The sequence below is a fragment of the Bombus huntii genome, chromosome 6 (genome assembly GCF_024542735.1).
Source record: "Bombus huntii isolate Logan2020A chromosome 6, iyBomHunt1.1, whole genome shotgun sequence".
Classification (NCBI taxonomy): domain Eukaryota; kingdom Metazoa; phylum Arthropoda; class Insecta; order Hymenoptera; family Apidae; genus Bombus; species Bombus huntii.
The window spans coordinates 5,030,582-5,056,399 of record NC_066243.1 but is presented as its reverse complement, the minus strand read 5'-3'; the positions used below and the strand labels follow the sequence as shown (position 1 = coordinate 5,056,399).

General features: G+C 31.8%; 3 protein-coding genes and 1 long non-coding RNA gene across 19 annotated transcripts in view; 2 read left to right on the top strand and 2 right to left on the bottom strand.

Annotated features, from left to right (window-relative positions):
* Nucleotides 1-985: 985 nt before the first annotated feature.
* On the bottom strand, nucleotides 986-7,287 carry LOC126867002 (uncharacterized). 2 transcript variants are annotated; one of them, XR_007690127.1, is made up of 3 exons: nucleotides 6,995-7,287; nucleotides 5,112-5,196; nucleotides 986-4,889 (listed from the first exon to the last, which is right to left on the bottom strand). It is a non-coding gene; the product is annotated as an uncharacterized LOC126867002 (long non-coding RNA). The 2 variants fall into 2 exon arrangements; XR_007690126.1 differs by having other exon boundaries at nucleotides 986-3,829.
* Nucleotides 7,288-7,484: 197 nt separating this feature from the next.
* Nucleotides 7,485-15,077, top strand: LOC126866964 (S-adenosylmethionine synthase). 2 transcript variants are annotated; one of them, XM_050621013.1, is made up of 11 exons: nucleotides 7,485-7,577; nucleotides 8,050-8,343; nucleotides 8,428-8,622; nucleotides 9,605-9,682; nucleotides 9,913-10,035; nucleotides 11,305-11,417; nucleotides 12,402-12,545; nucleotides 12,801-13,019; nucleotides 13,107-13,289; nucleotides 13,401-13,534; nucleotides 13,619-15,077. In XM_050621013.1, exons 3-11 carry the CDS (start codon nucleotides 8,508-8,510, stop codon nucleotides 13,722-13,724), a joined length of 1,215 nt encoding a protein of 404 aa, XP_050476970.1. In that variant the 5' UTR covers nucleotides 7,485-7,577; nucleotides 8,050-8,343; nucleotides 8,428-8,507; the 3' UTR covers nucleotides 13,725-15,077. The 2 variants fall into 2 exon arrangements, with proteins under 2 accessions (XP_050476970.1, XP_050476969.1); XM_050621012.1 differs by lacking the exon at nucleotides 11,305-11,417 and adding an exon at nucleotides 10,578-10,690 and having other exon boundaries at nucleotides 8,050-8,622.
* Nucleotides 15,078-16,568: 1,491 nt separating this feature from the next.
* Nucleotides 16,569-19,781, bottom strand: LOC126866958 (zinc finger protein 543-like). 2 transcript variants are annotated; one of them, XM_050621003.1, is made up of 5 exons: nucleotides 19,470-19,781; nucleotides 18,217-18,544; nucleotides 17,831-18,103; nucleotides 17,572-17,754; nucleotides 16,569-17,485 (listed from the first exon to the last, which is right to left on the bottom strand). In XM_050621003.1, the coding sequence occupies exons 1-5, from the start codon at nucleotides 19,632-19,634 to the stop codon at nucleotides 17,115-17,117; spliced, it is 1,320 nt and encodes a 439-aa protein (XP_050476960.1). In that variant the 5' UTR covers nucleotides 19,635-19,781; the 3' UTR covers nucleotides 16,569-17,114. The 2 variants fall into 2 exon arrangements, with proteins under 2 accessions (XP_050476960.1, XP_050476961.1); XM_050621004.1 differs by lacking the exon at nucleotides 19,470-19,781 and adding an exon at nucleotides 18,723-19,083.
* Nucleotides 19,782-19,797: 16 nt separating this feature from the next.
* Nucleotides 19,798-25,818, top strand: part of LOC126866969 (probable serine/threonine-protein kinase samkC) — a 25,991-nt gene continuing 19,970 nt past the window's right edge. For 3 of the 13 annotated variants that reach the window (XM_050621033.1, XM_050621029.1, XM_050621017.1), the window contains exons 1-4: nucleotides 19,798-19,937; nucleotides 20,098-20,261; nucleotides 21,161-21,324; nucleotides 21,396-21,619. The gene's annotated coding sequence lies outside the window, so the exon portion shown is untranslated. Of the gene's footprint in view, nucleotides 19,938-19,962; nucleotides 20,262-21,160; nucleotides 21,325-21,381; nucleotides 21,620-25,818 lie in introns of those variants that run through there. The other 10 variants (XM_050621022.1, XM_050621027.1, XM_050621021.1 and 7 more) reach the window with 10 other exon arrangements.

Here is a 25,818-nt window from a genome sequence, read left to right as displayed (position 1 = left end):
GTCGAGACTTCGCTGGAGAGTGGATGAGAAGCCCCATTTATGAAACCACTTTTCCATGGAGTCGAGACATCGCTGGAGAGTGGATGAGGCAATTACCGAGTCTGCGTGGGTAGCTAATAGCGCTGTGTCGTTAGCAAATGTTGCTATTGTTATCTCGTTTGATACAGGTAAGTCGGCAGTGTAGATGGAGTACAGTAGGGGTCCGAGGACACTACCTTGGGGTATGCCGGATTCTGTTGGGAATGTTGCGGAAGTGGCGTCAAGGCATTTAACCATGAATCGTCTATTGGTTAGATAGGATTTTAGGATGGAGTAGTAGGGGTGAGGTAGGATCTTTTTAAGCTTGTATAGTAGCCCTTCATGCCATACTTTGTCGAATGCCTGTTGGATGTCTAGGAATACCGCTGAGCAATATTTTTTCTTTTCAAGGGTTTGACTGATCATGTGGGTTATGCGATGGATTTGCTCTACTGTTGAATGTTGTTTTCGAAAGCCGAATTGGTGATCTGGGAGTGTTTTCAAGTCTTCTAGGAGTGAAAGGAGTCGATTCGTGAGCATCTTCTTGAATAGTTTAGACTGGGTAGGTAAAAGACTGATTGGGCGATAGGAGCTAGTTTCATATATCGATTTACCGGGTTTAGGGATGAGTGTAATTAGTGAGATTTTCCAGGCCTTAGGATAGCGTTAAAAATCGATGTGATGAGTGCAATCCCTTTTATGGGAAGTTCCTTGATTGCTTTATTGCCTATTAGGTCGTGCCCTGTTGCTTTCTTGGGATTTAGGCGACTGATTGATTCTATAATCTCTGCAGAAGTGAAGGGTTCAATAGGAGGGGACATTTGGAAGGGAGTGTGCAGGTATTCAGTAACGTCTGCGGCAGCTTTGGAGTAATGGGGTTTGAATACTTTAGACAAGTATTTAGCAAACAGGTTTGTCTTTTTTTATAGGGCTACGCGCCCATCCACCTTGCGGACGGCGGATTAAAGAGAGAAATATGAGAATAAATCCATTCGGCGAACAGTTAGTATCGTCAATTACCCTTGAAAATATTAATTTGTAAATAAAGGGACAATATAAGTAATTTAAAATATAGATTTACATAGATATTAACTTGGATCATAAGGATAAATATACGTAATTGTCTTTATCGAGAAGCAGCAATGAATTTACATTTATCCAAATTCTCTGAATAAAATTATGACTTTCTTCCTATTTTAAATTCCTAGTAAACGTACAACTGACAACAACAGATAGATATTACGTTTCCATATCTTGTTTACACACTTTTTACTAATACTTGTAGTTACAAAACATGCGAATGTACGATTTTTTAATCTTCGTCAAAACTCTACATTCTACCATTAATAACCATAAATAATAAATAATGTGACGCAACATATACATGAAATATAATGTGAGAAAATAAAGTTAACAATATCGTGATGAATCGTAACAGAGTGAGCAATACTTACGATATGTGAACAATATTTTTGCATGCCTATGATGATTAGTAAACTACTGATGTTTATGCATTTTTACGAATTACGGCGATTTATATTTTTACAAATACAATTAAAGGAATAAAAAAACAGAGCCTTGCTTCACCTATTTAGTACTATTCGTATAATGAATATTATATTTCTAATATCAAGTATATTTTTGCACCTGTATATTTCCTAAAAGTATTGTACATGAAAATGCGCGCATTAACGATTATACTAAAAACTGATAATTAAACATTAAACCATACCTATGAGAATTGTTTAAATTGGTTATTTTTGTAACGATTCATTGCCTCATAAATATCTTTCATGTGATATAAAAATTGCGTCAGAAAAGCACGTGCTTAATTCACACTCGGTGAACCATACAATCAACGTAAACGACCGATATTATTATATTAAAAGGAAAAAAGATACAAAGATAAAGATAAGTTTTTGCTAACGTTATTTATAAAATATCAGGTTCATTTTTTACACGCTTCACGACGAGTATTTTAAGAGAAGAAATACTCGGTTTAAAAAGAAAAGTGAATTTTAATAGTTACCTAAGTATACATAATTATAATAACTTCATATAATTTTATATTTCTTTTTCTTTTTTTTTATTATTTATTTATTTACATTTTACAATTTGTCCAGTAGGACATTTGATAAAATATTATAGCTTAGTGATATAGCAATATAGCATGTGGATGGCTACCCCCAATGGGATACCATCTCTTTCTTTTTCTGCCAGTTAATGTTAGTTATCATTGAGTATACGAGTGAACTAAGATAAGTTACTAATCCGTATCCTTATCTTTGTTAATTCGTCCTTCAAGATAATCTTAACATCCTTTGATGACTAATCGAATGTTTAGAAATGTTCTTAAATGGAGAAAGAAATAAAAAAGTGGACGCAAGTAGATAACGAATTATCATTACGTACTTTGAAGTGATTACACAACATTTACCTATATACATAAATGTATGTATTTCAAAACGTATATATAAGCATAGTCATAGATAAGCACGTGAACAGTTTCTGTGGAAGAATTATCATAGTTCTAGTAAAATAGTAAAATCCTAAAATGAGTTGTTAATCTATAGATTAAAAAATTTAACCCTACAGTAATTTTTATTTTTCAATATCTCGACATTGCTTTCGTTACAACTGGAAAAGGAGTTTTAACATTTAAAAACTGTGAGACATCTTTAGTATTATTTCTTATTTTTCTCAAATTTAAAAGATTTTCTAATAAAAAAATACGATTTGGTCGTAAATGACCTAAGGAACAAATGAATTAACTTCAATTTTAAAATCCTTCGCAATTAATTATTTAAATCTTAAGTAATCATTTCAGTATCGTTCCTTTGTCGATTAAGCCTTTTTATTTTAGTAGAAGATAATAATTAATACACCCATTTTGATTCCTTTATCTTGAACTAGTGTATGCTTTTGTAATTTTTCACTTTGATATGTAACTTGAAGTTAGAGAATAATTTTAACTTCTCCTGATTATCAATATTGCAACACTGAATTGCAGATAACTACCTTGTTAAATATTTTTCCAAAATAAATTATCGTTAAAGAAATAATAAGTATACTTTCATTTCGTGCCATTACAATTCAGATTGCAATTAATTTCGCTGGTAACAAGTATGTGCTACCTTATAATTAGTGTTTTTACAAATTTGTTTATCCCATGTTATGTAAACTTTTCAAAGTAAAATCAGCTACTGAATCATACACGTTATCTTACAATATACACTATTTCGTTTCGTATTTTAAATAACATATTTCCAATCAGAGTAAGTAACTATATACAAATTTTGAATTACATCAAGTATGAGAAATGAATACTTCCTTAGTAAAAAAAAACAACAAAAGAAAGTAAACGAATAATTACCTTCGTAGTTTCTAAAATTAGTAATTTACGTCAAAATTAATGTTATCCGGTTCGATGTGTTAAATTCTCATAAGAGTGAAATGAAGTTTTTACGACCTCTCAACTTGACGATCAGTCAAGTTGCAACTGTTTTTCTAGTATGCTTGTGATTTGTATGTTTATTTAAAGTATTTAGTATAAACGTAAGAGTAAGAAGCGTAAGCGAAAGTGTGTTGAATATGCTTGTACTCGTAGGCGTCTCACACGTGATGCGTCTTGTGCGTATCTGATCAAGGGTGCATAGCGTAACGTTCCATTGGCGGTGGTCTATCTCATCTGGTATCGAAGTTTATGACATGTCGCTTGCTGTTGAGTGGATCCGTCAAGCGCTTAAGATGCTAATTAACTTGTCGACGTAGTCCAAATTGCAAACTTTATAATGTGCAATCTGAAAAACTCCTACTTCCCAAAAGATAGTAAATGTGTCCGTATCGTAAACTGAGGATAATATTAAATTCTCAACAAAAGTAGCATATTAAAAATACGTTGAAAATATTATAGATATCAGGACTATAGTGGTCTTTATTTATTATATAGATTTATTTATTGCGATTGAAACAGAGATCTATAACTATTTAATTAGAATTTAATGTAGTAATGTGATATAACTAAAGACAACTAAATTCTTAGTTCACAAATCAACTTACAACTTACAGCTTACAACTTACAACTTACAACTTACAACTTACAACTTACAACTTACAACTTACAACTTACAACTTACAACTTACAACTAACAATTCATAACTCATGAATAACGATTGACCCACAACTACTCGCAGCTTCCTCGCAACTGCAACTAGTCACAATTTAGTCATAACTCTAACTACAACTATTGACTATTGACTATTGACTATTGATTATTGACTATTGACTATTGACTAGTAACTATTGACTAGTGACTATTGATTATTAACTAGTGACTAGTGACTAGTGACTAGTTACTTAGCATATTGCCCACTAGTTAGCATATGGCCCATCAGGATTTCCCATCCTTCCAGGCTTGTCAGCACTTTTATTGTTTTCTACCTGTAGTTCATCGAAATTTCCCCAACGGTTTTTCCTCAATACTACAATATTAGTAAATATTCTCTCAGATGTGTTAATTGTAATAGCTACAATAAAGATTATGTTTAAACGATCTAATAAAATCAAATAAATTAATTATACAAAAAATACGATTACCTAAGTCGATTTATTTAATTGAGAATATAACTTATCTGCAATATTTGCAACAGCTATGAAACTTTTTGACAAAATTTTCCTAATATAATTAAAATAAAAAAGATCGTAAAAATAATAAATTCAAGAAAATCTTAATAACACAACTGTTTTATAGCGCTTATTTAAAATGAAACGAAATTTTAATTACAAGGCTTTTTTATAAGTTGCAAAATTGAAATGTTTGAGGATGTGGTTGAGGATTTTTGTTGTGCTTTACGAAATAAAATTTTGATCCCTAGAATAAGATATTAGAGATGAAACTTAGATGAAAAATTCGCCTTGCTATAAAGTAAAAAATTACAATAAAGTATTGCAATACAAATACAAGCGACAAATGAAGAACCGTTTTCATAGGAGAAAGTTACAACACAGGTGTTAAATTTCAAAAATGACTTGATTTAATTACTGCTTTAATCGTAAAATAGAAGAGATAATTGCAAAAAGAATGCTTACTCACAATTTATGCGTATCTCGCATTCAGCTGTGTCAGTGACATTGTATCAGGCTGCTCTACGATTTCGAACGTGTTCTTGGTTCTCGCTCTGAAATGATTACACATAACCACGTTTTTGACTAAAAAGAATCATTGCGCACGCACTGAATGAAATTACACACACGTTCCTTACCTAAAGAAAAATCACAAGTGAAAAACATTTACTCATTGTAGTTACATATGCGTACATATTGAATCACAATAGAGACACGTAGAATTCAGATAAAAAGAAGTTGAATTGAATAAACATATGCTACTTAGTGAATTATATCTATTTGGTGAAGTAACTGTATTACAAACGTAAATTATACTGAAAATATGTTATATGTATTTGTAAATAATATATTTTTTAATAGAACACTGTTTATTGCTTTACATTGATAGTTTAATTTGCATAAAATTAAGAAAACATGCAGTCAATTCATAATTACTAAGTTAATACTAGATATGTACAACTTTTTGAAAAAATTATGACTATAGAAATTATAGATATCTTTAATCATTCTAAATTTTAATAGAGAGTTTAGTATAATGAATTAATAAAAACTTGATAGGTATCCGATACTTGATAAGTAGTAATTATATATATAAATAGATACATATGTTTTATATTATAATAGATTTTATCCTAAAGATATGAAGATAGGATGTAAAAACGTGATGTGTAGGAACTGTTTTGGTTGCAAAATATTTATTCATTTTAATATTGTGTTAATCCAACGAATGAGTATTAAAAACCATAGTCACACTGGGTATGTACGTAGGTAGTATGTAATAATTATATATATAATACAATAACATAAAACTATAGTACATATTTTTTCCTTTTATTCTATCAAACGATAACCGATTCAGGTAGAAGGAACAAAAGTATCGTAGCTGAAAGCGATATATGTATGAAATGAGGAAATCAATTAAAGCATTAAACGGTTATATCGATTGATCTAGCCGCACTCAGGGCCGTGCGCACCCCGTGACCAGGGTTGCCAGAAAATTATTTACCGCTGTGCCGCGCCGACGTACCTACTTTAAAGAAAGATGCAGTTCTGAGTTGATACGGTACGGCCCTGAACAAAGCTCGAGCTCCTTATCTCCCCTAACATGCCACAACTTACGTATATGTTCGGTATTCAACCGCATAAGCTTACGATCTCACTACATATATAGCTTCCAGCTTAATTGTTTTGAGAAAATAATCTACCATTATGAAATGACGCGTACCTAAATCCCAGATTATTTTATTCCAAGACCTAATTTGATCTTCAATTTAAAGAAGAATTATTTCGAATAATAAATTTCTTGAAACTCAATATACAAGGGCTGATAAAATAAGTTTTACAAGCAATAATATATAAACGGTAGTAATATATAATACAATGTAATATAATATAATATAATGTAAATATATATTTAGGAAAACGATTAAATCTAATACCATAGAAAGGATCTAAATTATTATTATAAAATATTTATTCATTTGTTAATGAAAAAGCAAAATCAAGTTCTTTTGAGAAGCAGAAGAAAATTTTATTTACATTTATTAAATTTTAATTAATTTTATGAACATAAACTAATTCGCTTTGGCTTTACTATACTTTTTAAACCGAAGATTAATTATATACAAGGCAATTTGATACAAAAGGAGATTCAGAATTACATAAAAGTCATATGATGTAATTATAACCTATAATACACAAAATTTATTTATCATTCTTTCCACGCTTGTACATTTTCAATATTAAATTATCTCAGACGCTATCTTACTATTACTTTCTAAGAAAAACTCTCTTATGAGATTATTAAATCAAGTTGGTGAAATTATCGAAAAATTGTAGAAATATACCTACATTGGAATACATAAAATACACTCGTCTTCGTCTTCTATTGCACTTTATTGACAAGACAAGCTTCAAGAACGATTAACCCAGATACATGATCGGTCATTTTTCACTGATCGTTTCTTGTGAACTACTTTTTTCGTTTTTACTACCCGCTCTTCTTAATTATGCGCAAAGCTCTCGTTTTGTTGAAATGTGTATTAGCAGAATTAACAATATAAAATTTCTTATCGGTTTGTTATTTTATCCTACAGTTTCTTTGACGACTTGCACAATTAACCTATACACTTATATTCTGCGACATGTATTACCATGTGAATGCTTAAACCCCACTCGAGCATTTCCCAATCATGGAGGGAGATTCTACGATATATAAAACTAGCTGATACGTAACATCTACTCAGTATAAATTCTGTTCTTTCGAAGGAAACACACAAAGCGTATTTACTGCAGCTTGATAATAATTCAAGTCGACCTCAACTCATAGCTCAAAGTTCAATATACAATTATCCCGTTATACTTTGAAAGTTTTCCATTCGAACGAATCGCATATCACCGATTTTCCGAAGACTCGAAACGTTATATTAACAAGGTGACGAATACTTTTCACTTGATTAATATAATAATCCGTATGGGAGATTACGAATTTACACAAGTATACTATCAGTGGCAAGACCATTGATGTGTGATTATAAAAATCGGGAAAATTTCGTTATATCAGTTTCGTTTGATGTAACAAGTTTCGAGTTGTTGCCTCGATCTATTATATTCATAGTAAGATTACACACAAAAAAGAGATAAAGTGACGAACGAAAAGAAGGATAACGATTTAAGAATGTAGCACATGAATGTATCTACGAAACTCTATGATACTGTACTGTATTGATAAGGAACAATAATTTTTAAATAATTTCTGAAGTAGAGTTGCTTTTTTTTCTAATATTGAGAGAAACGCTTGCATTTCGTGTTTTTAACTTTGTTACATATAAATGTTATTAGTAGTCGGCAAATATAAACAAATTTATTAACAATTTTATCGCAGAGCGTGATACTTTTTTTTGCAGAAGTATTAAATACGTGGATAAGACATCGAATCGGGAACGGTGAAAGTAACGTTTCAGACGAATCTAATCGAATTCCGCGCCGATTTCATCTCCTGGATGATCGAGTGTCACGTGACTCGAGATTAGCCGAACGAAGTGACGAAGGTACCGAAGTTATAAATAACGGCTACCAGAGGGTGGGGAGTCTCTTTCACTTTCTACTTCTACACTGTACCATAGTGCATTTACTCCGCGCTCGCCTGGCTGTTACGTTGTGTACTGTGCTGGTGTAGGGTTGGCTCGTGCGAAACCAAAGTAGGGTATAGATTGAACTTAAGACCGAAATTCCTCGCTTTCTTCAACTATTAAGGACGTCAGGCAAACTGAACGTGTCAACAGAGTTACAACACGTGGCCGAAGCATTTGAGCGTAGACGAAAGAAACCAAAGGCTGTATCCACGATCACGAAAAGAAAGAAAATGCCGGAGACCGCTCATCACATGAATGGATACGCTAACGGGCACACGCCGCCCGAGCTACAACAGGATACCAGTTTCCTTTTTACTTCAGAATCCGTTGGCGAAGGCCATCCAGGTAGGTAGCCTAAAAAGTATGCGTTCGTTTCATGACTCTTGTATATTTTGGACGACATCGTGCTAGTTCGTCTCGAGTTCCATGTCGGTGAGCCGCGTGTGCCGCCATGAAACTCGATGAACGAACCACACATACTTACATATGTATATACCGTGTGCGCACGCCGCGATTCTACCCTTTCTTCGCGCTTTCTTACTTTCCTTAAAAGCTTCGAAATGCGAGGATGGTGTTACGTTGCGATTTATTTGTTTCTTCGATTCTCTTTTTTATGCCTACCAAATACAGAATATCAATGCGTTTAAACAGCAGATCGGGAGCACATTTTTCCAATTGCTATCAGAGCAGAAGCAAGAACATCGGCGTCGCCATGTGCTCCTGAATATCACAATCCGCTATCATCTTCAATATCTTCCACATTTCTCCCCTTACGTTTAAATTCTTCATTCTTTTTCTCCTCTAATCATATGTTAAACAGCTTTCTAAATTCACTTATGAATTATATACAGAATTCGATTAATTCTTTTATACCGAGTTATCTCGGGTATCGTTTCACACGTGCAAGCGCTGAACGTAGTTAATACATATTTTCTTTTAGTCATGAGTCTTGATTGGATTATTGTAGTCCTTCCAACTATATATTATTTTATGTATTCTAAAGTAAAAATCTGAATTTTCATTCAAAAAGTAATTAAATATTACTTCCGGTTGATTTATTACAAAACCAGGCTTGCAATATTGGTTCGACCAAACATCTTAACAAAATTTTACAAATATGTACGGAACAAGTTTAAATCAATTAGCATATATTCCATTTTCTGGTTATGCAATTGTTTCTAGAAATATATATCTATTTGTTTCAAAATTCATACATCTATATAGAAATTACATATACCAATAATTCGAGAGAAAGTTAGCTAGATATAAATTTAAAATCACTTCTATTCTATAGTTATAGATAATTTTTTTCTCCTTTTTTTTTTAGATAAAATGTGTGATCAAATAAGTGATGCAATTTTAGATGCACATTTAAAACAAGATCCTGATGCAAAAGTGGCTTGTGGTGAGTTTTCTAAAAATGATCCTAATTTTTCAAATAAATTGAATCAGTGGTGTCATAACCTCTATTTATAAGCTAGTTGGTATGACCTTGAGTTAATTTTGAACCATAGAACTCTGAAGGGATCTAGTACTTGATACAATGTCTATAGTTTAAACTGTTATTTAACAGTCATCAAATGTTTATGTTCATTTGTAATTCTTATTTTTATATGTTATTTTTCGATTATTCAGAGACTGTGACAAAAACAGGAATGATACTGTTATGTGGAGAAATTACATCAAAAGCTGTGGTAGACTATCAAAAAATTGTTCGGGATACTGTTAAGCACATTGGATATGATGATTCTTCAAAAGGTAACAAATATTCTTATTTGTTCTTCGTGTTTCTTCCTTTCAGTGATGTATGTTTGTTAAACCCTTTCATTTCCCTAAAATTTTATTAAATTTATTTTATCTGTACATCTAAAACATTTGAAGTTTTCCTTGCTAACATAAAAGATTTCCATCTTCTATGTACACATGCCCTGTGGCCGGAATGATATCTTTATTATCTTATCCCTCACAAAATTCGCCTCATTTGGTTCTCCAGAATCAGATTTTATAAATACACGGTCGAATCATGGCACGAAAGCTTCCGACACTAAATATGATTTTTATTATACCTACTGTCTTTACTTACTAAATTATTAAAAAATGAATTTGCATAATTTAAATAAATATATATTTTTTTATAACAAAGAGATGTGCCTTACGCTACATACACGTTAGAAAAGTGTTAGAGAAAATTCCATGACTCGATCGATTGGATGACCAATATCCTGCTCATTATTTTTTGGAAAAAATAAGTAAAAGAACACGTATGAATATGTAACGTAAGCATATCATGATCGTGGCAGGATTCGATTGGCGTACGTTGAACCTTTTGGTGGCGATCGAACAACAATCTCCAAATATCGCTGATGGTGTTCATGTGGACAGGGAAGAGAAGGACGTGGGTGCAGGTGATCAGGTACATAACCCATTCTCAGCCCGTGCCGCAGAGCAGCCATATAATTCAATAACATTCTCCTTTTTTTGCTTTACCCTCTCCCCTCTTTCTTATGATACATTCTGTAGTTTTTATAACATACACTTTCCTCGTGTTATGCGTGAATGTGTGAATCTGTGTATGCAAACAAGTACTGTGTTTATTCAGATACAGGAAGTACATGTTTTATAATACAAGAATTTATTTTATCTGGAAGATTTATATATAAATAAATTCTACTTGTATATTATAGGGATTCTAGGTTAGAGAAATTCATCACTGCATAAAAATCATAATAATTGTCACTATGAAATATGTAACAATGTTCTATTTCATTAACACTATTTCATACATTTTATGTATTTTAGTTAGGTTTTGGAATTACACAATATATCGGTTAAAGAAAAAAATTGTATATGGTATTAAACTTAAATAGGTCAGAATAAATTTATTTTTAACTTTTTTTAAAGCAAGGAAATTTATTATCTTGAAACAGCAGAGTAAACTGGGATACAAAACAGTGACGAATCGGTGTAATGAGAGTATTGATATTCATAGTAGCAAACATTTATATCTCATTCGTATAATTTCTACAGGTTTTGACTTCAAGCTTTGCAGTGTTCTGCTGGCGCTTGACGCCCAATCACCAAATATTGCAGCAGGAGTTCATGAAAACCGTAGTGATGAAGAAGTCGGCGCAGGAGATCAGGTCAATTAGCATTCTGATCTGTTCGTTTGAATTTTCTGTTCTTCTTTCTGTCTTATTTAATGCCAATATAGTTACTTCCTCTTAGCTTTCTGAACAATATATGCATATTTAGTTACTCTTTTCTTACTCTCGTTTTGTTTACCTTATTATTATCGTAGGCACATATTTAGTTTTGGTAATGGTATTCTGTAGCTTATTTTTTTCCTCTTTCTTCCCACCCTGTGTGTAGAATAGTGTTACATAAAATATTAGTTTCTTATTAATATTATTATAGTATTGGTGAAAGCGTCTAAACCATTAAAGCTTACTCCCATATCTAATTTTCCTTTCTATTTTCTTTTTTATTCTTTGTATCTTCTGCTAGTTTTTAATGCAATTTTTATCCTTTCATCAATTGTTATAACAAACAATTTTCAAGTGTTATTTATAATTGTTTCTTTGTTAGAAATATTCATTAACATTTGCATTATGTTATATATAACTGTATCTAAATTTGTTTCTGCATACTACAGTTCCACATTTTTATTCTGCAATAAATATGAAATATATGACCAATTATTCAAAACCTAGTCTTACATCTGTATTTAATTATTTTGGTCAAGTTTAGAGCTATTATCTCCATAAGTTCGTGTTATCATTAAAATGTGTTATAAGCAAGAATGTAACAAAAGCTACTAAACAAATTAGTGAATATAGTTGACTCGATATCTTGGTAATTCTGCTCTGTATAACACCTCCCTCACATATTATTTTTAAAAATTTTCAATACATCATAGATTACAATTCCTACAAATTCTGAGTGTAAATTAACACATAATTTTTAACTGTATGTTGTGTGCACTTTATTATTTTATTAATGCTTAATCTCCTGTATTACAAATTTACATAATATTGCAAGTTAATTAAAAGCACAATAAATCTTTCTCCTGCTTCAACTCCATACCTTATAAATTTTAGCTGAAATAACTTAAATTCTTCTCCTAGGGTCTGATGTTTGGATATGCAACGGATGAAACTGATGAATGTATGCCCCTAACTGTTGTATTAGCACACAAGTTAAACCAAAAAATAGCAGAATTAAGACGAAGTGGTGAATTATGGTGGGCAAGACCAGATTCAAAAACACAGGTATGACTTTAATTAATAAATTACACAATTGTCTCCTTCAAATGTGGTAAAATTTGAAAGTATTTGTTAAAATGATTTATATTAACATTAAAGTTTATTTAATATTATTCAATGATGTCACATAGTATTTGCTACTCTTGAATGCCATGATGTTAAAAAACATTACTGAGAATAATTTGTAAATGATATATTAATATTCTCAAATACAATCTTTTTTTTCTGATAACATTTTTTCCTGTTAATATTATACAATAGGTCACTTGCGAGTATGTAATGGATCGTGGTGCCTGCGTACCTATAAGAGTTCACACAGTGGTGGTATCATTACAACATAGTGAAAAAATTGGCTTAGAAGAACTACGCAAAGCAGTCATGGAGAAGGTTATCAAAGAAGTTATTCCAGCAAGGTATCTAGATGATAGAACGATCTTCCATGTTAATCCTTGCGGATTGTTTATTATTGGTGGCCCACAGGTAAAATACAAATTTTTTACATTAAATTTAAATCAACTTTCCGTGAAATGCTTTTAATAATATTTATACTTCTCTGTTTATTTGTAGAGTGATGCTGGTCTAACTGGTCGCAAAATAATAGTCGATACATATGGTGGCTGGGGGGCTCATGGTGGTGGTGCATTTTCTGGTAAAGATTTCACAAAAGTTGATAGATCTGCCGCTTATGCAGCAAGATGGGTTGCTAAATCTTTAGTAAAAGCTGGTCTTTGCAGACGATGCCTTGTACAGGTACAGATTATTATTATTCTCTATTATTATAACATTCATTAAAATAACATTCTATTCTTTACTACATTTTACTTTTTGATGAAAACATACATGTTCACAATGAATTTTTAGGTTTCTTACGCTATTGGAGTAGCAGAACCTCTTTCAATCACAGTTTTTGATTATGGTACTTCTAAATTATCTCAACACGAACTTCTAGGTATAGTCAATAAAAATTTCGATTTACGACCTGGGAAAATCGTTAAGTAAGTAATATTTGTACCTTATACTATATTTTGAATATAAATAACCAAGAATGTTGTATAAATAGTATTATAATCATTTCTTAGGGAGCTGAATCTTCGTAACCCCATTTATCAGCAAACTAGTACTTATGGACATTTTGGCCGAGAAGGATTCACTTGGGAACAACCAAAAACTCTAATTCTCGATTGATGAGAGCATAGATCCTAAATCAGTTTGACGTTTCTTATTGTAAAACGTCTATCAAGTCGTTCTCAATAATCATATATCTCGTAAATGTTTTCCGAGATTTTCCAACCTCCGCATTACTTCGCCAAGTCCATCAATTCCTTTTGCCAATTTAGTACTAGCCGGAAAAATGACATTAGATTTTTCCACATCATGGAGTTCTTGGTATTATGCGATATAGTACAAATTTTTTTGATCCAGCATATGGGCAAGAGCAATTTTTTTTTCTTACTATTCGCAAACTGAGTTGATGTTTATCAAACATTAGATATAATGAAACTATCGGCAAAGGGAAAGGTGAACTAAGCCTGTATGAGTCTGTTACTTACACGTGTACTTGTAACAGTCACGTGAGATTGTTTATTTACCAATGATACAACTCATTACCATGGCTTGTAAGCAGTGTGTTGGAAGTTAAAATGGTAAAAGAACAATAATACTTGGAATGATAAACATTCTGTATTTGGAAAATGTATAAATTGGCAACATCAGGCCAGGGCGTGCCTGTAAACAAACATTTGAGATAAAAATATCTCAAATTTTTAGCAATGTTTTAGTCCTGTGTATAAATGTACATGAAAGACCAATTTGCTTTTAAAATACTAACGTAACATTTTAATACCTTGTGTTCATCTATTCTAGCAAGTCTTGTTAATAGTAACTATGCTTTCATGTACGTTTGTTCATTAGAATTATTTATCGTTCGAGTGCAAATATAAAATGGTAATAACTATGTACATTAACTTTTAGCAAAGTGGGGAAACGAAGCAATTAAAGTGACCAATTATAAACGAAGTTTCTTTTCATATTGTTTAAAACTTTTATGACATAATTCAATATAATATTGACGAGGAGTTAATAATATCGCATTTATTTAAATCTTAATTAAAGCACTACAAATTTTTCAATTTCGTTTGAACTTAGGTAATTGCGATACTACTATCTCTTATATATTTATATATATACATACATGCATTTTCCCTCTTTGCTTCGTTTGAATAGATAATTATAATAAATATTATCGATCTTGCAACTGTATAGCAAATGATGCAAAATCAAATGTTAGACCTTATTTTATGGAGGTCTAGTACAGGTTGCGTAGCGGAGCTCGAAAATTATACGATTTTTCCAAGTTTTAGTGTGAAGATCTGTAACACTATTGTATTTTAAATCAACAAAAATGTAAATGAAATTTAGTAAATTCGTTCCATTAGATTGATGTAACGATCTATCGTGTAATGGTATTGGCAGTGTAAAGATACACAAGATCATTATATGCAAATCATAATAAAAAAGATTTTTTAATAAAATGCTAAATGCTGTCATTCATTTTTTGTTATAAACAATTTACAGGTTAACAATTCCCTATGCACTTCCTCATAATGATATTCTATAATTTAATAAGTACACGTAAAACTATGTTTAGTCAAAGATTCTTAAATTAGAGCTCTATTTCGCAGCAAATTGCAAATAATTGTAATCAGAAAAATTAATAAATAACTTCTACATTTTCACCAATATTTGTCTTTTTCGATGATAACATAAAAAATATAAAACGAAATTTTTATCTTTTAGATGTAGCTCGCATATTACTATTCTCCAATATATAAAAAGTTATGTATGATTTTGCAATATTTAAAGAATTAAAAATGTATTAATACATAGCGTAGTTATAGCAAAATTCATTACAAATATAGTAATTTACATAATATATATTCTTCATTTTATTACATATGTATTATATGATGCTACATATTTGGAAATTGTATAAAAATAGAACTTGGATAAATCCTTACTAATATACTGTATTAATTATTAGCTAACTATTGTTATAACTAACATTTCAATACACTCTGTCTAAAAAGCAGATAAACTTTTCATGACAAATTATAATCTCATTTAGGAATTACAGATATGTAATAATTTATTATAATAGATCTTGTAGATTAATAGTTTTGCATAAATGACAAAGTATTGAATATTAAAAAAGAGTAATTTGTGTTTTTGTCATAAATTGAGCATTTTATGAGCATTCTATGTGGCATTATATGTGCATTTTATAAACATAATATGTGGAAAAATTCTATAACAAATAAATTATAATATATTATATAGATAACATAATACAATATTCATGTTATTATATTCTAAAATATAAGGAAAAGTTAAAGAATTAAAATTTGTTCACTAGAATATATTTGTTTTTTAAAGACTAAGATACAGATGCTAAAAATATGTTTTTGAACAATTAATTATGTAAGCAAAGCAAACTCTCTCTTTCTCTCATAAAATTAATTAATTAATTCTCTCATAAATTTAATTAGTTATCCATAATGTATGTATATGCTTAATATATAGTATATGTTGAGTATATTTATCAACAAATAATATATACATACATACATTTGCTGATTCAACTACCGAGAGAATCATTGCGAGAATTACCGTATATTATGTTGGCGTTCGTCATCCCGTGGACCGTGAATTCGTATCGCGTCTGAGGCCATTGTCACTAGCGTCGCAAGTGCCTATTCACCGTGATTAATTGTCAGAACTCTAACAATCCCATTATTGTAATAAACTACACCTGTGTTGTACTGCATCAATGGCTAATTCCCGTGAAGATTCATTTGACGCCCACAATCTTAATCTCTGTGCTCATCCGACATATATATATATATATGCGTATTGTATTTAGTAATATATATAATTATTAATTTTATATTTTTATTGTAATTTTTATTGTAATGTATATTATGTACAATTTTTATTATTTTACAAATTTAATTGGGAATGATCAAAACAATATGGAAAGACGTAAGATATTTAATTATATTCTTATAATTAAAGTTATATACATAGAAATACATAGAATTGTATACAATATAAATGTCATGAAAATATGTATAAGGAACAAATTTTTTATAAAAAAAATGTTTTGCTAGAATACTGATCTACATTTTAATAAAATATAACTTACTGAAATATTATAACAATGTGTAGTGTATATCAGATCGAAAGATGTATAAGTTCCATTGCATATTTAATAAAATAAAAATATGTTGCAATTTTGCATTTAATGTATTTAAAAATAACATGTAAGCGATACTATTAATGAATCATTCAATATACTCCAATCAAATAGTTTTAACATAACTAGATAGAAATATAGTTGGAATTATTAAATGAATTAGTGCTAAGTATCAGTTACAATATACTTAATATATTGTACTAACAGTAAGAAATAAGAAAGCTATTATCATACATGATTAAAAAAAATTCTACAGAAATGTTTTTTTAATTTAATGGCGACCGATTTTGTAAACAATAGGATATGCAATTCGTAGGGGAAATTTAATTTGTTATTATTTTTTTGGGTGCATGGATACGACTGTGCCTTAACAACGAACTTTTATCAGTGAAAGATTTTTCACATTCTACACACTTGTATGTTCTGCCAGTATGTGTAACTAAATGTCTGCTAAGTCCAGATGCATGACAAAAGGCTTTAGGACAAAGTTGGCAATGGTGTAACTGTATATCATTTGGATCCAACTTTTGATGTCTTCTCATATGTACCTTCAACGCTTCTCGTTGAGTAAAGCTCTTGTCACAATGTTGGCATTGGAATGGTTTTTGACCAGAATGAGTCATGAGATGTCGAAGTAAAATTTCTTTCTGTGCGAAGGCACGATGACAAATGTTACAACCAAACGGTTTTTCACCTATATGAAATATATAAAATATAACTTTGAAAGTTAAAAATTGGATGTTCATTTTTATTTAATCTCTTAATAATTTTTTTCATTACCTGTATGAGTACGTTCGTGTCTGACCAAAGCTGATCTAGTAGGGAACCATTTTTCACAAGCTTGGCATGTAAAACCTCTTTGTGTAGAGTGAACAGACTGATGACTTTTCAACATTATTCTTCGGGTAAATGCTTTTGGACATTTATCGCATTGAAACACTTTTAACTCTTCACTAGTTTCAACTACACGAAACAAAATATCTTAGAAATTTGTATAAATACTAACATTACATGTTGGGAAATCATATGTACTATTTACCCATGGTATCTCCGATAGGTTGTAGTTTTAAGGATTCTCCTTGACCTGAACTGTTACTCGTAACTTCCATCATATAAACATTTTTGTGGTCAGCATTTGCAATTGCTCTTTGTACTTCTTCCGCTTCATCTTCAGATTCCTGTTCTTGCTTAATACGTGTTGTACGTATTGTGCAACGTGCTTTTGCAGTACGTTCCTCCGCAGGTACTAATGTAATATTTTCTGGATCTTCCGACATTGTTTCTTCCATCTCTAAGTTTTCTGAATTCATACCTATATTTGATAAAGTAAAATATTTTAATAAACTTTAAAACAGAATCATATAAGAATTAAATCCTAATAGCAAATGTTTTTTAATATGTAAATTTGATATGTAATCCTAGTACCTAGGATGTAACCACCAACAAGTTCTTCTTCCGTTACTTCAATTGGATCTCCATCTGTTTGTCCACTGTCACCTTTACTTGATACTAAATCAGCTAAAAGCTGTTTAACTTGTTTCGATTTTCCACTGGAAGAATCCTTTAGTTCTTCCCTGTTACTATCCTGATTTTCTCCTTCTTCGCCTTGACCAGTTAATTGTTGAATCAATTTCATGTGCTTACGAAGTTTAGCATCAGCAGCTTCACATTTTTTCTTAAACTGGTAGGACTTTTCTAATTGATATTTGCATGGATAACAAATCATGTTCGGAAGACCATCTTCTTCATATACCTACAATATAACAAACATTAATCAATTCATTAATCAATTACTCAATTCTTTGTATATAAAATTATAAGAACTGAATTATAATGCAGTTGAGATTTTTATTACTCATTACTCTATATAAAATAATAACGCGAATGTGAATAACATTACTGTATAATACTTATATTTTTGACGTATTTACATTTTATATTTCTTCAGAAATACAAAAATAGGTTAACAAACATTTTGATGTCGTTAAAATTATATTGTGTACGAATTTCGGAAGCTACTTTAACCTAACAATAAAGAAATATCAAATATTTGAGATGCCAAAATAAAATAGTAGATACGTGGAAATCTTGTTATAATGGAGCGAAAAGAAATGTTTACGATATTGTGAAAATATATCGGGTATTTTAACTTATTTAAATTCATCGCTGTTCAAGATATAAAGAACTGGGAGGAAAAAGGCAGAAGGTTCATGATTCTCCAGATATAAAGTGAAAACTGAGAACGCTAATGGCATTGGCTATAACATTGCAGATTTCTATAAATTCGTAGGGTAAACGATCTGTAATGCAATGATATGCCTTGTCTAGATTCCTGTAATGAAAGAGAAGGTGGCGTCAACGTATCGTGAACGCAAAGTCGATAACTCGGTAAAGCCGGTAGTTGCTTTGCGCAGTGTGTCGAGCGTTACATTAGAATTAGGAACGAAGTATTCCCTGTATATTGCGACGAAGTGTGGGTGATGCTCTCACAAATACGAAGCAGAATCGAAGAGTGGGGTAAAAGAGAGAGAGATAGAGACAGAGAGAATCTCACGCAGAGAGATAAACTAGATTCCTATTTTTCGATAAGCTTTCGATATACGCACGAAAGAAAAGCAATCGACACTCCTCTAACTTGAGTCTATTGTATACTCGTTGTGCCAAGTCTTCCAACTCACCTCTAGATTAACGCAAGCCATTATTCGTAGAGATAATGGGATAGTTTCGTCGTCGTAAATCGACACCATCTCCTCCTCCTTTGCCAAGCACAGTCGGCACAGCTCGTTCACATGAATGATTACGTTGCTCGGGCTATCACCCTTTTTTCTACTGTATGTTTTCATTTTGACGTTCTGCAAGCTCTTGTGCGCGTTCGTTCCGTGTTTATTCCACGCTGAACGTCGAGGAGAAACAGAAATTTCCCTGGAAAGCCCTGGAGAATGAGACTCAGTCACACACAACGGAATCTATAATGGCGGCGGTGGCGGTGGCGGCGGCAGCGACGGTTAACCAATGGCGGACGTGCGGCGCTGTAGTTTAGCAACATGGAGAATGCAGTGGTGAACTTTCTACGCGCCTGAAAGAGAAAGATGGTTAAGTATGAAAGAGAAGCTGTACCGTTCAGGGTCTTCATCATCGCAAAGTCGGTAAGGCCGGTAACTATTATTGATTTTCCATTCTTCCCAACGGCGGGAAATGATCTTTCATTCGCTATCACACTGTGGCATATTCGAATTCCTTTGTATATAAGTCTATAGGAAATTATTCCATGTTCCTTTTTTTGTATCGGACTGTTGATAATTGTAGCAGTTTATTCGTTGTTATTGATTGCGATGATGAAAAGAAGGATAAACATATTTAGTAATTCTTATTATGTCGTAATACTGACCGAAGAAACGGGCTTTGTAATCGACTTTATTCAGACAAGCTTTGGTGAAGTATCGACCGTTCAGAGGTATGTGTAACAACAGGTACGTTTGATTCTTTTTTTCTTTTTCGCATTATTGCGAATAATAGAATGAAACGCTTTTAACATGGAAAATTATCGTTGTTATACATGAAGTATGACGCAATTTCTGTGTTACCGCTTTTAACGCATATAACAGTATTATTGCATTTTAGTTATGGATATTTTAGTTATCTGACTCTTTTGGTAAAAAATTAAATGTCGTACATAATGTGAACATTTAGATATTATATTTTACACATATTTACAAATTTTTCTGTAAAATTGTTTGCAAAATTGTTTATACATTTGAAACATACTGAACATGATTAATATATAAAATTTTACATATTTATTAATGATTTACTTGAGGAATTACTTGCTACTTATCAAGCAAGATATTACATCAGTATACCTGTAAGATCATATAAATAGTTAAATTGCTGTTCTCTTATAAAATCTTTAGATTCTTTAGAAAAAGGAAATTTCATAAAAAATAAATAAATTATTTTTTATAGTATTGCATTGGTGTTGTCAAATAGAAAATTTCGAGTTTTGTATTCATATGATATTTTGTAAAATTAAATACAATTAACTAAAATTGTAAAGTTGCATACCAATCGATACTAATCATAGAATGTGATCTCTGAAATAATTTTATAATTTAATTCTAGAGTATAGAGTTAAATTTTATAATTTAGTTATAATCTAATCGAGATATTTTTCGTCAGAAAAGCTAATATTTTCACGAATTTTTTACAAGTACGCAAAAAATCTCTTATCCGCTATACTTTAAAGAGCTTTCCTAAAAATACCAGCGAGGAAATGTGTAGATATCTAAAAATAAGCTTCCGTTTTCTCTGTGATATAAATATGAAATTTCTATTGTAAGCATACGTCTGTATTTCATATGGTATATTTCAGGCAGAAGATATCAATTTTTACATGCCCGTTCACTAAAAGGAACAAGAAGCAAATCATATAACACCGAATATATTAAACAAATTACACGAAGAAAATATTATCAGGAGATACACGTGCGCCATTTCAAAAGAAGATCGTCCTTATCCATGCGTTTGATTGCAACAGTAAGTAACAAAGTCTGTTGGAGAATGGTCAACAATTTCGAAAAAAGAGAATTTCAGGAAACGCAAAACAGTTTCCTACGTTTGCCAGGAGCGTTGTCGGTGTTGAATGTTAAGAGATTGGTGGAGAACGGGGGTCGAAAATAACTAACAAGTCAAAAGAGGAAAGGAGAACGATTCGACGGCTCTTCCGAGAGGTAGGGGGTGGTTCTCGCTGGTTCTCTGATGCTTTCGCTTTTCCGAGTCCAGTGTGTTTCGCCACCCAAGAAACCCGCGTGCCTTGCGTTCGAACGCGAAGGTAGGTGCTCGTCGCTGTGATTGTCACGCTTCGCATTTTCGTCCTGTAAACTCAGAAATTTCGTGACCCAGGAGATGATTTATTTCACGAGCGAAACAGAGAAGCAAAAGTTTATCTTGGATTCTTCGAAAAATCGAAATACGTACCTACGAACGGATCGTGTTGAAGCAGTATAGAAAACCGAGGAGTTTTTAATTTTGATTAATTTTCTCTTCAGTTTTGATTTCAATCAATTTTTTAATAATAGTACGTGGTACTTTATAGAGAAAGAAATACACGTGGTATAGGTTTGAAGTTTATCGCGTTTCGACGTACGAACTTGTCATAACATACACGCGTCAAGGTTTATTACAATTTACAACTTACAAAATAACGTATGATATGTGTTACTATCTGAAAATTTTCGGCGATGACGGGAACGAATGAGAATTCACGTGCCCGCATATTTTACGCTAAGCAATATTATCTGACATTGAGGAGCGTATAAATTACAAACGATATTCGTACTAGGATAAAACTATATCGTATATTTTATCTGTTTCACTGAAAGAATAAAGTATTCTATTTTATTTATTTTGTTTTTCCTAATAACTTTTCACGTTTATCATAAAAACATCAGAAAACTCCCGTTTATTTTATTATCGGACGATTCGTTTATCGTACAATTTAAGGAATATTCAAATATTTGCTTGAAACGTGAAACGATAAGAAACATATTCCGCCTGCGCCATTAACTTATCTACGTTTTGCTATCTTTTTCTCTATACTACATGGCGAATGAACAAAAATTTGTTTTGCTTCCGCCTTGTGCTTTATTTCCTTGAGAATGCCATGTACCTTAACAGAGCTTCAGATTTGCTATAAAAGGAAAAGTCGACGTCGATAACATGTGATTACGAAATCGATCGAATATATTGTATATATCAACAATTGTGTATCTAGTAATTGATTTTTCAAGCGGTCGTTGGTAACATTCGTTCCAAATGATTATTATCGACTACGACATTAGCGATGTTATCCGTATTAAACGGTAGACTCAGAACCGAGAAACGTTTTGTCTGCTCCTTTATCAATATTAAATCTCGAAATATGTACCTACTTACAATTGCCTCTAGGAAATATAACCTTTTCATTGCTATCGCTTTCGTTCTTCCGAGATCTAAATAAAACAACCAGAATTCACGTATGTACTTTATTTACGATATGTACTTACTCACAATTTCTTCTAAGAGACGTAATCATTACATTGCTATTACTTTCATTCGTTTAAAGTCTAAACAAAAGAATCAGAGTTCAAGTATGTATTTTATTTGAAAATGAAATTTCAATGTTTGTCAATTTCATTGTTTCGAATTTTGAAGAATACTGTTTGAGATTTGAAAAAGTTCGTTGCAACATGAAAACGTAGCCAAAAGTTTTTACAGGCAGGACATTGTTTTACAGTTAGCGCTAAAATAGATAACACGAACATATAAGTAACTACACAAGTCACACGGTTGTTTAGAAAACAAGGGCAAAGTCCCAGTTTGTTTCGAACATTTTTGGTCACATTGCCAGGCTACGTAAGATACTGGGAAGTATCTATATACTTATACACATATATATAAAAAAAGTACACGATCAAACATTTTTAGACGTGAAACTATGTATCTGCAAGGTTTTTTGGAAAACTGGCACGATTTGTTACTGCCCGACGCGACGTGACGATCGAAATCGAATCTTCACCAGCAGGCTGCAATACAAGCATCGTCTAAATACCAACGAACGAGCTTGGAATAGATATCAGTTATGTAAAGGGAACGTAGTGTGGATTGTACGTGTCTCGAAAAACAGCGTTCGTTACAGATTTCCGAGACTAATTGTCGCCGAATCTTTCGAAAGGCTTGGCCGGCTTTCCGGTATCCGGTAGCGGCTATCGAATCCCCAATTCCGCTGTAATCTAATACAAGAAGTACCATTGGATGCTCCGGGTCACGAAGTGGAAAGAGGGAGATGTAGAGATTTTGCGGACGATGCAGATATATTCGGAGGAATTTCGTAGCAAAAATAACTACGGTAGACTACCGGTGGCTGCTCACTAGTGACGCGTCAAAGAGAATTTGAAACTTTCGTAAGATAAACGTGAGCTTTGCTCGTGTTTATTTTGCTCTTTGCTCTTCGTTTTTTAATTCTTCGCTGTTTTCGTCCGAGTTTCCGGTCATTAGCGACGATATAGGTATAACCGAGTTCCAAACTGACATGAAGATTCAACTAATAGAATACGAGGTTCTTCCATTCTGACAGATTCGAGTCATCGGCTTTTGTGTATTACTGAAATTTACCTATTCATTTCATTTCTAAATGTTAGATCGAACCGTCCAAGATTTTATCCTAATACAGGTGGTTTAAATTATGTTCTATTCCTTTTTGTGTAACTTGGACGCACAAATTATATTCTTTTCTTTCTTCTTTAATAAAAAAATATATTAAATACGTTTGGAAGTAGATTAATATTTTTTTATTATTATGTAATCGGGTTTTTTCGTTATTTTACGTGTATGCGTGCATGCATGCATGCATGCGTACGTGTGTGTATTGTATTGTATAATACATTTCAAACTTGTTCTTTTCATTTTCACTATTAGTTACACTAGTTATTGATTCTTCATTCGTATTCCACTTATTTTCTTCCACTTATTATTCCATTTATTATCATATTAGATTGTGACAACACAACTTAAAGTTTTCAAAATAATTATTGCATTTGAGAGGTTTTATAAATGAGAAATTATACACATGTACAATAACTAGAAATATGAAAATTTTTATAGGATGATAAATTTTACTTTAATCGTAAGGGCAATCCAATACTTCAACTTCTAGAATGAATGCAATACAAAGGGCAAAATAATTTTTCGTTTTAATTTAAATGTATCTTTTGTCTTTCATTTTTTTCAAGTAATTTTTACTTTAAAGACGGAACCAGTATATAAGTAAGATTTGAAAATAATTCCTCCGCCATTAAATATTTCAATGTGATATTATGGCAAATTTAATGGATATTTAAATGTAAAAATTAAAATGGATATTGTACAATGCTGTTATCGAGGAATCACAAATACATATGAAATATATGTGTGAATATATATTAAACATTGTGAAAAAGTAATGAATTTTAAAGATATTATTATAAATATCAATTATACCAATACATTTTATACTTATTGTATCCTTTTTTTATTTTTTTTGTTACTGTTTCTGCTATAACAAAATAACTATTATAAACATTAACCACGCATCAGGGTAGCTGCTATTACATCCCTCACAAGTGGTTGTGTACACGGTAAACAAGACGTTTCTATTTCTAAAAGTCATATACATATGCCAGTGAACTCGAAGTATACGTGGCGAATTGCGGAGGAAATCAGTGCTATAACATAGCGAGTCAGAAGACGAAGATGTCCAATGACTACCACTTGCTCAGATTTCGCGGTTCTGACTGTTTCTCTTTCCGCACGATGACGATACACCCCTGTATATTTCTTGGCATGAATTTTCCAACAACGATCACCTCTGGTTTGGATATCGAATATCCAAACACTCAGCGAACGATCCCGAATCATCGTGCTGCGTGCGACCTACTTTGTTGCGAAGTTGTTTGTATAATACTTGGTTACAATATGCGTTCAGTTCGACGATGAATCATCGTTGGCTACTGATATTTATGTTACGAGATCTATGGTCTATTCGATTTCATTCTTCTAATTATTCGCGTGCCAATCCAGCGTAATGTATCGTTGAATCGAGATCAGTAGGCACGTAATTAATTACTGACATAATTTCGGCCAACAACAACGGCAAACTGCGCGAGAGATTCGTTGAATTTACTAAATTAGCCACAGATGTTAAATTAATGTTCGATTAACAGAATGATTTAATCGAAATCTCGTGTTGGTTTGCCAAACGATAATTATACAAATGACCCGCGCATTCTGCCTAATTTGACCCACATATGTAAGCAATTTACGAAGGATACTGTAATACGCAGATTCGTGAATATCGTTCGAGCGACAATTTTAAGGTAAATAGATAGCGTGACTAGTAGCCATATCATAGATGTTAATTATGCCTATTTTTACTTACAAATAGTTACGTGCACATTTCTTTATGAAGGTCAATATTTGCGCATTTTACAAGTCGTGTAGCGTTATTCAAAGAAA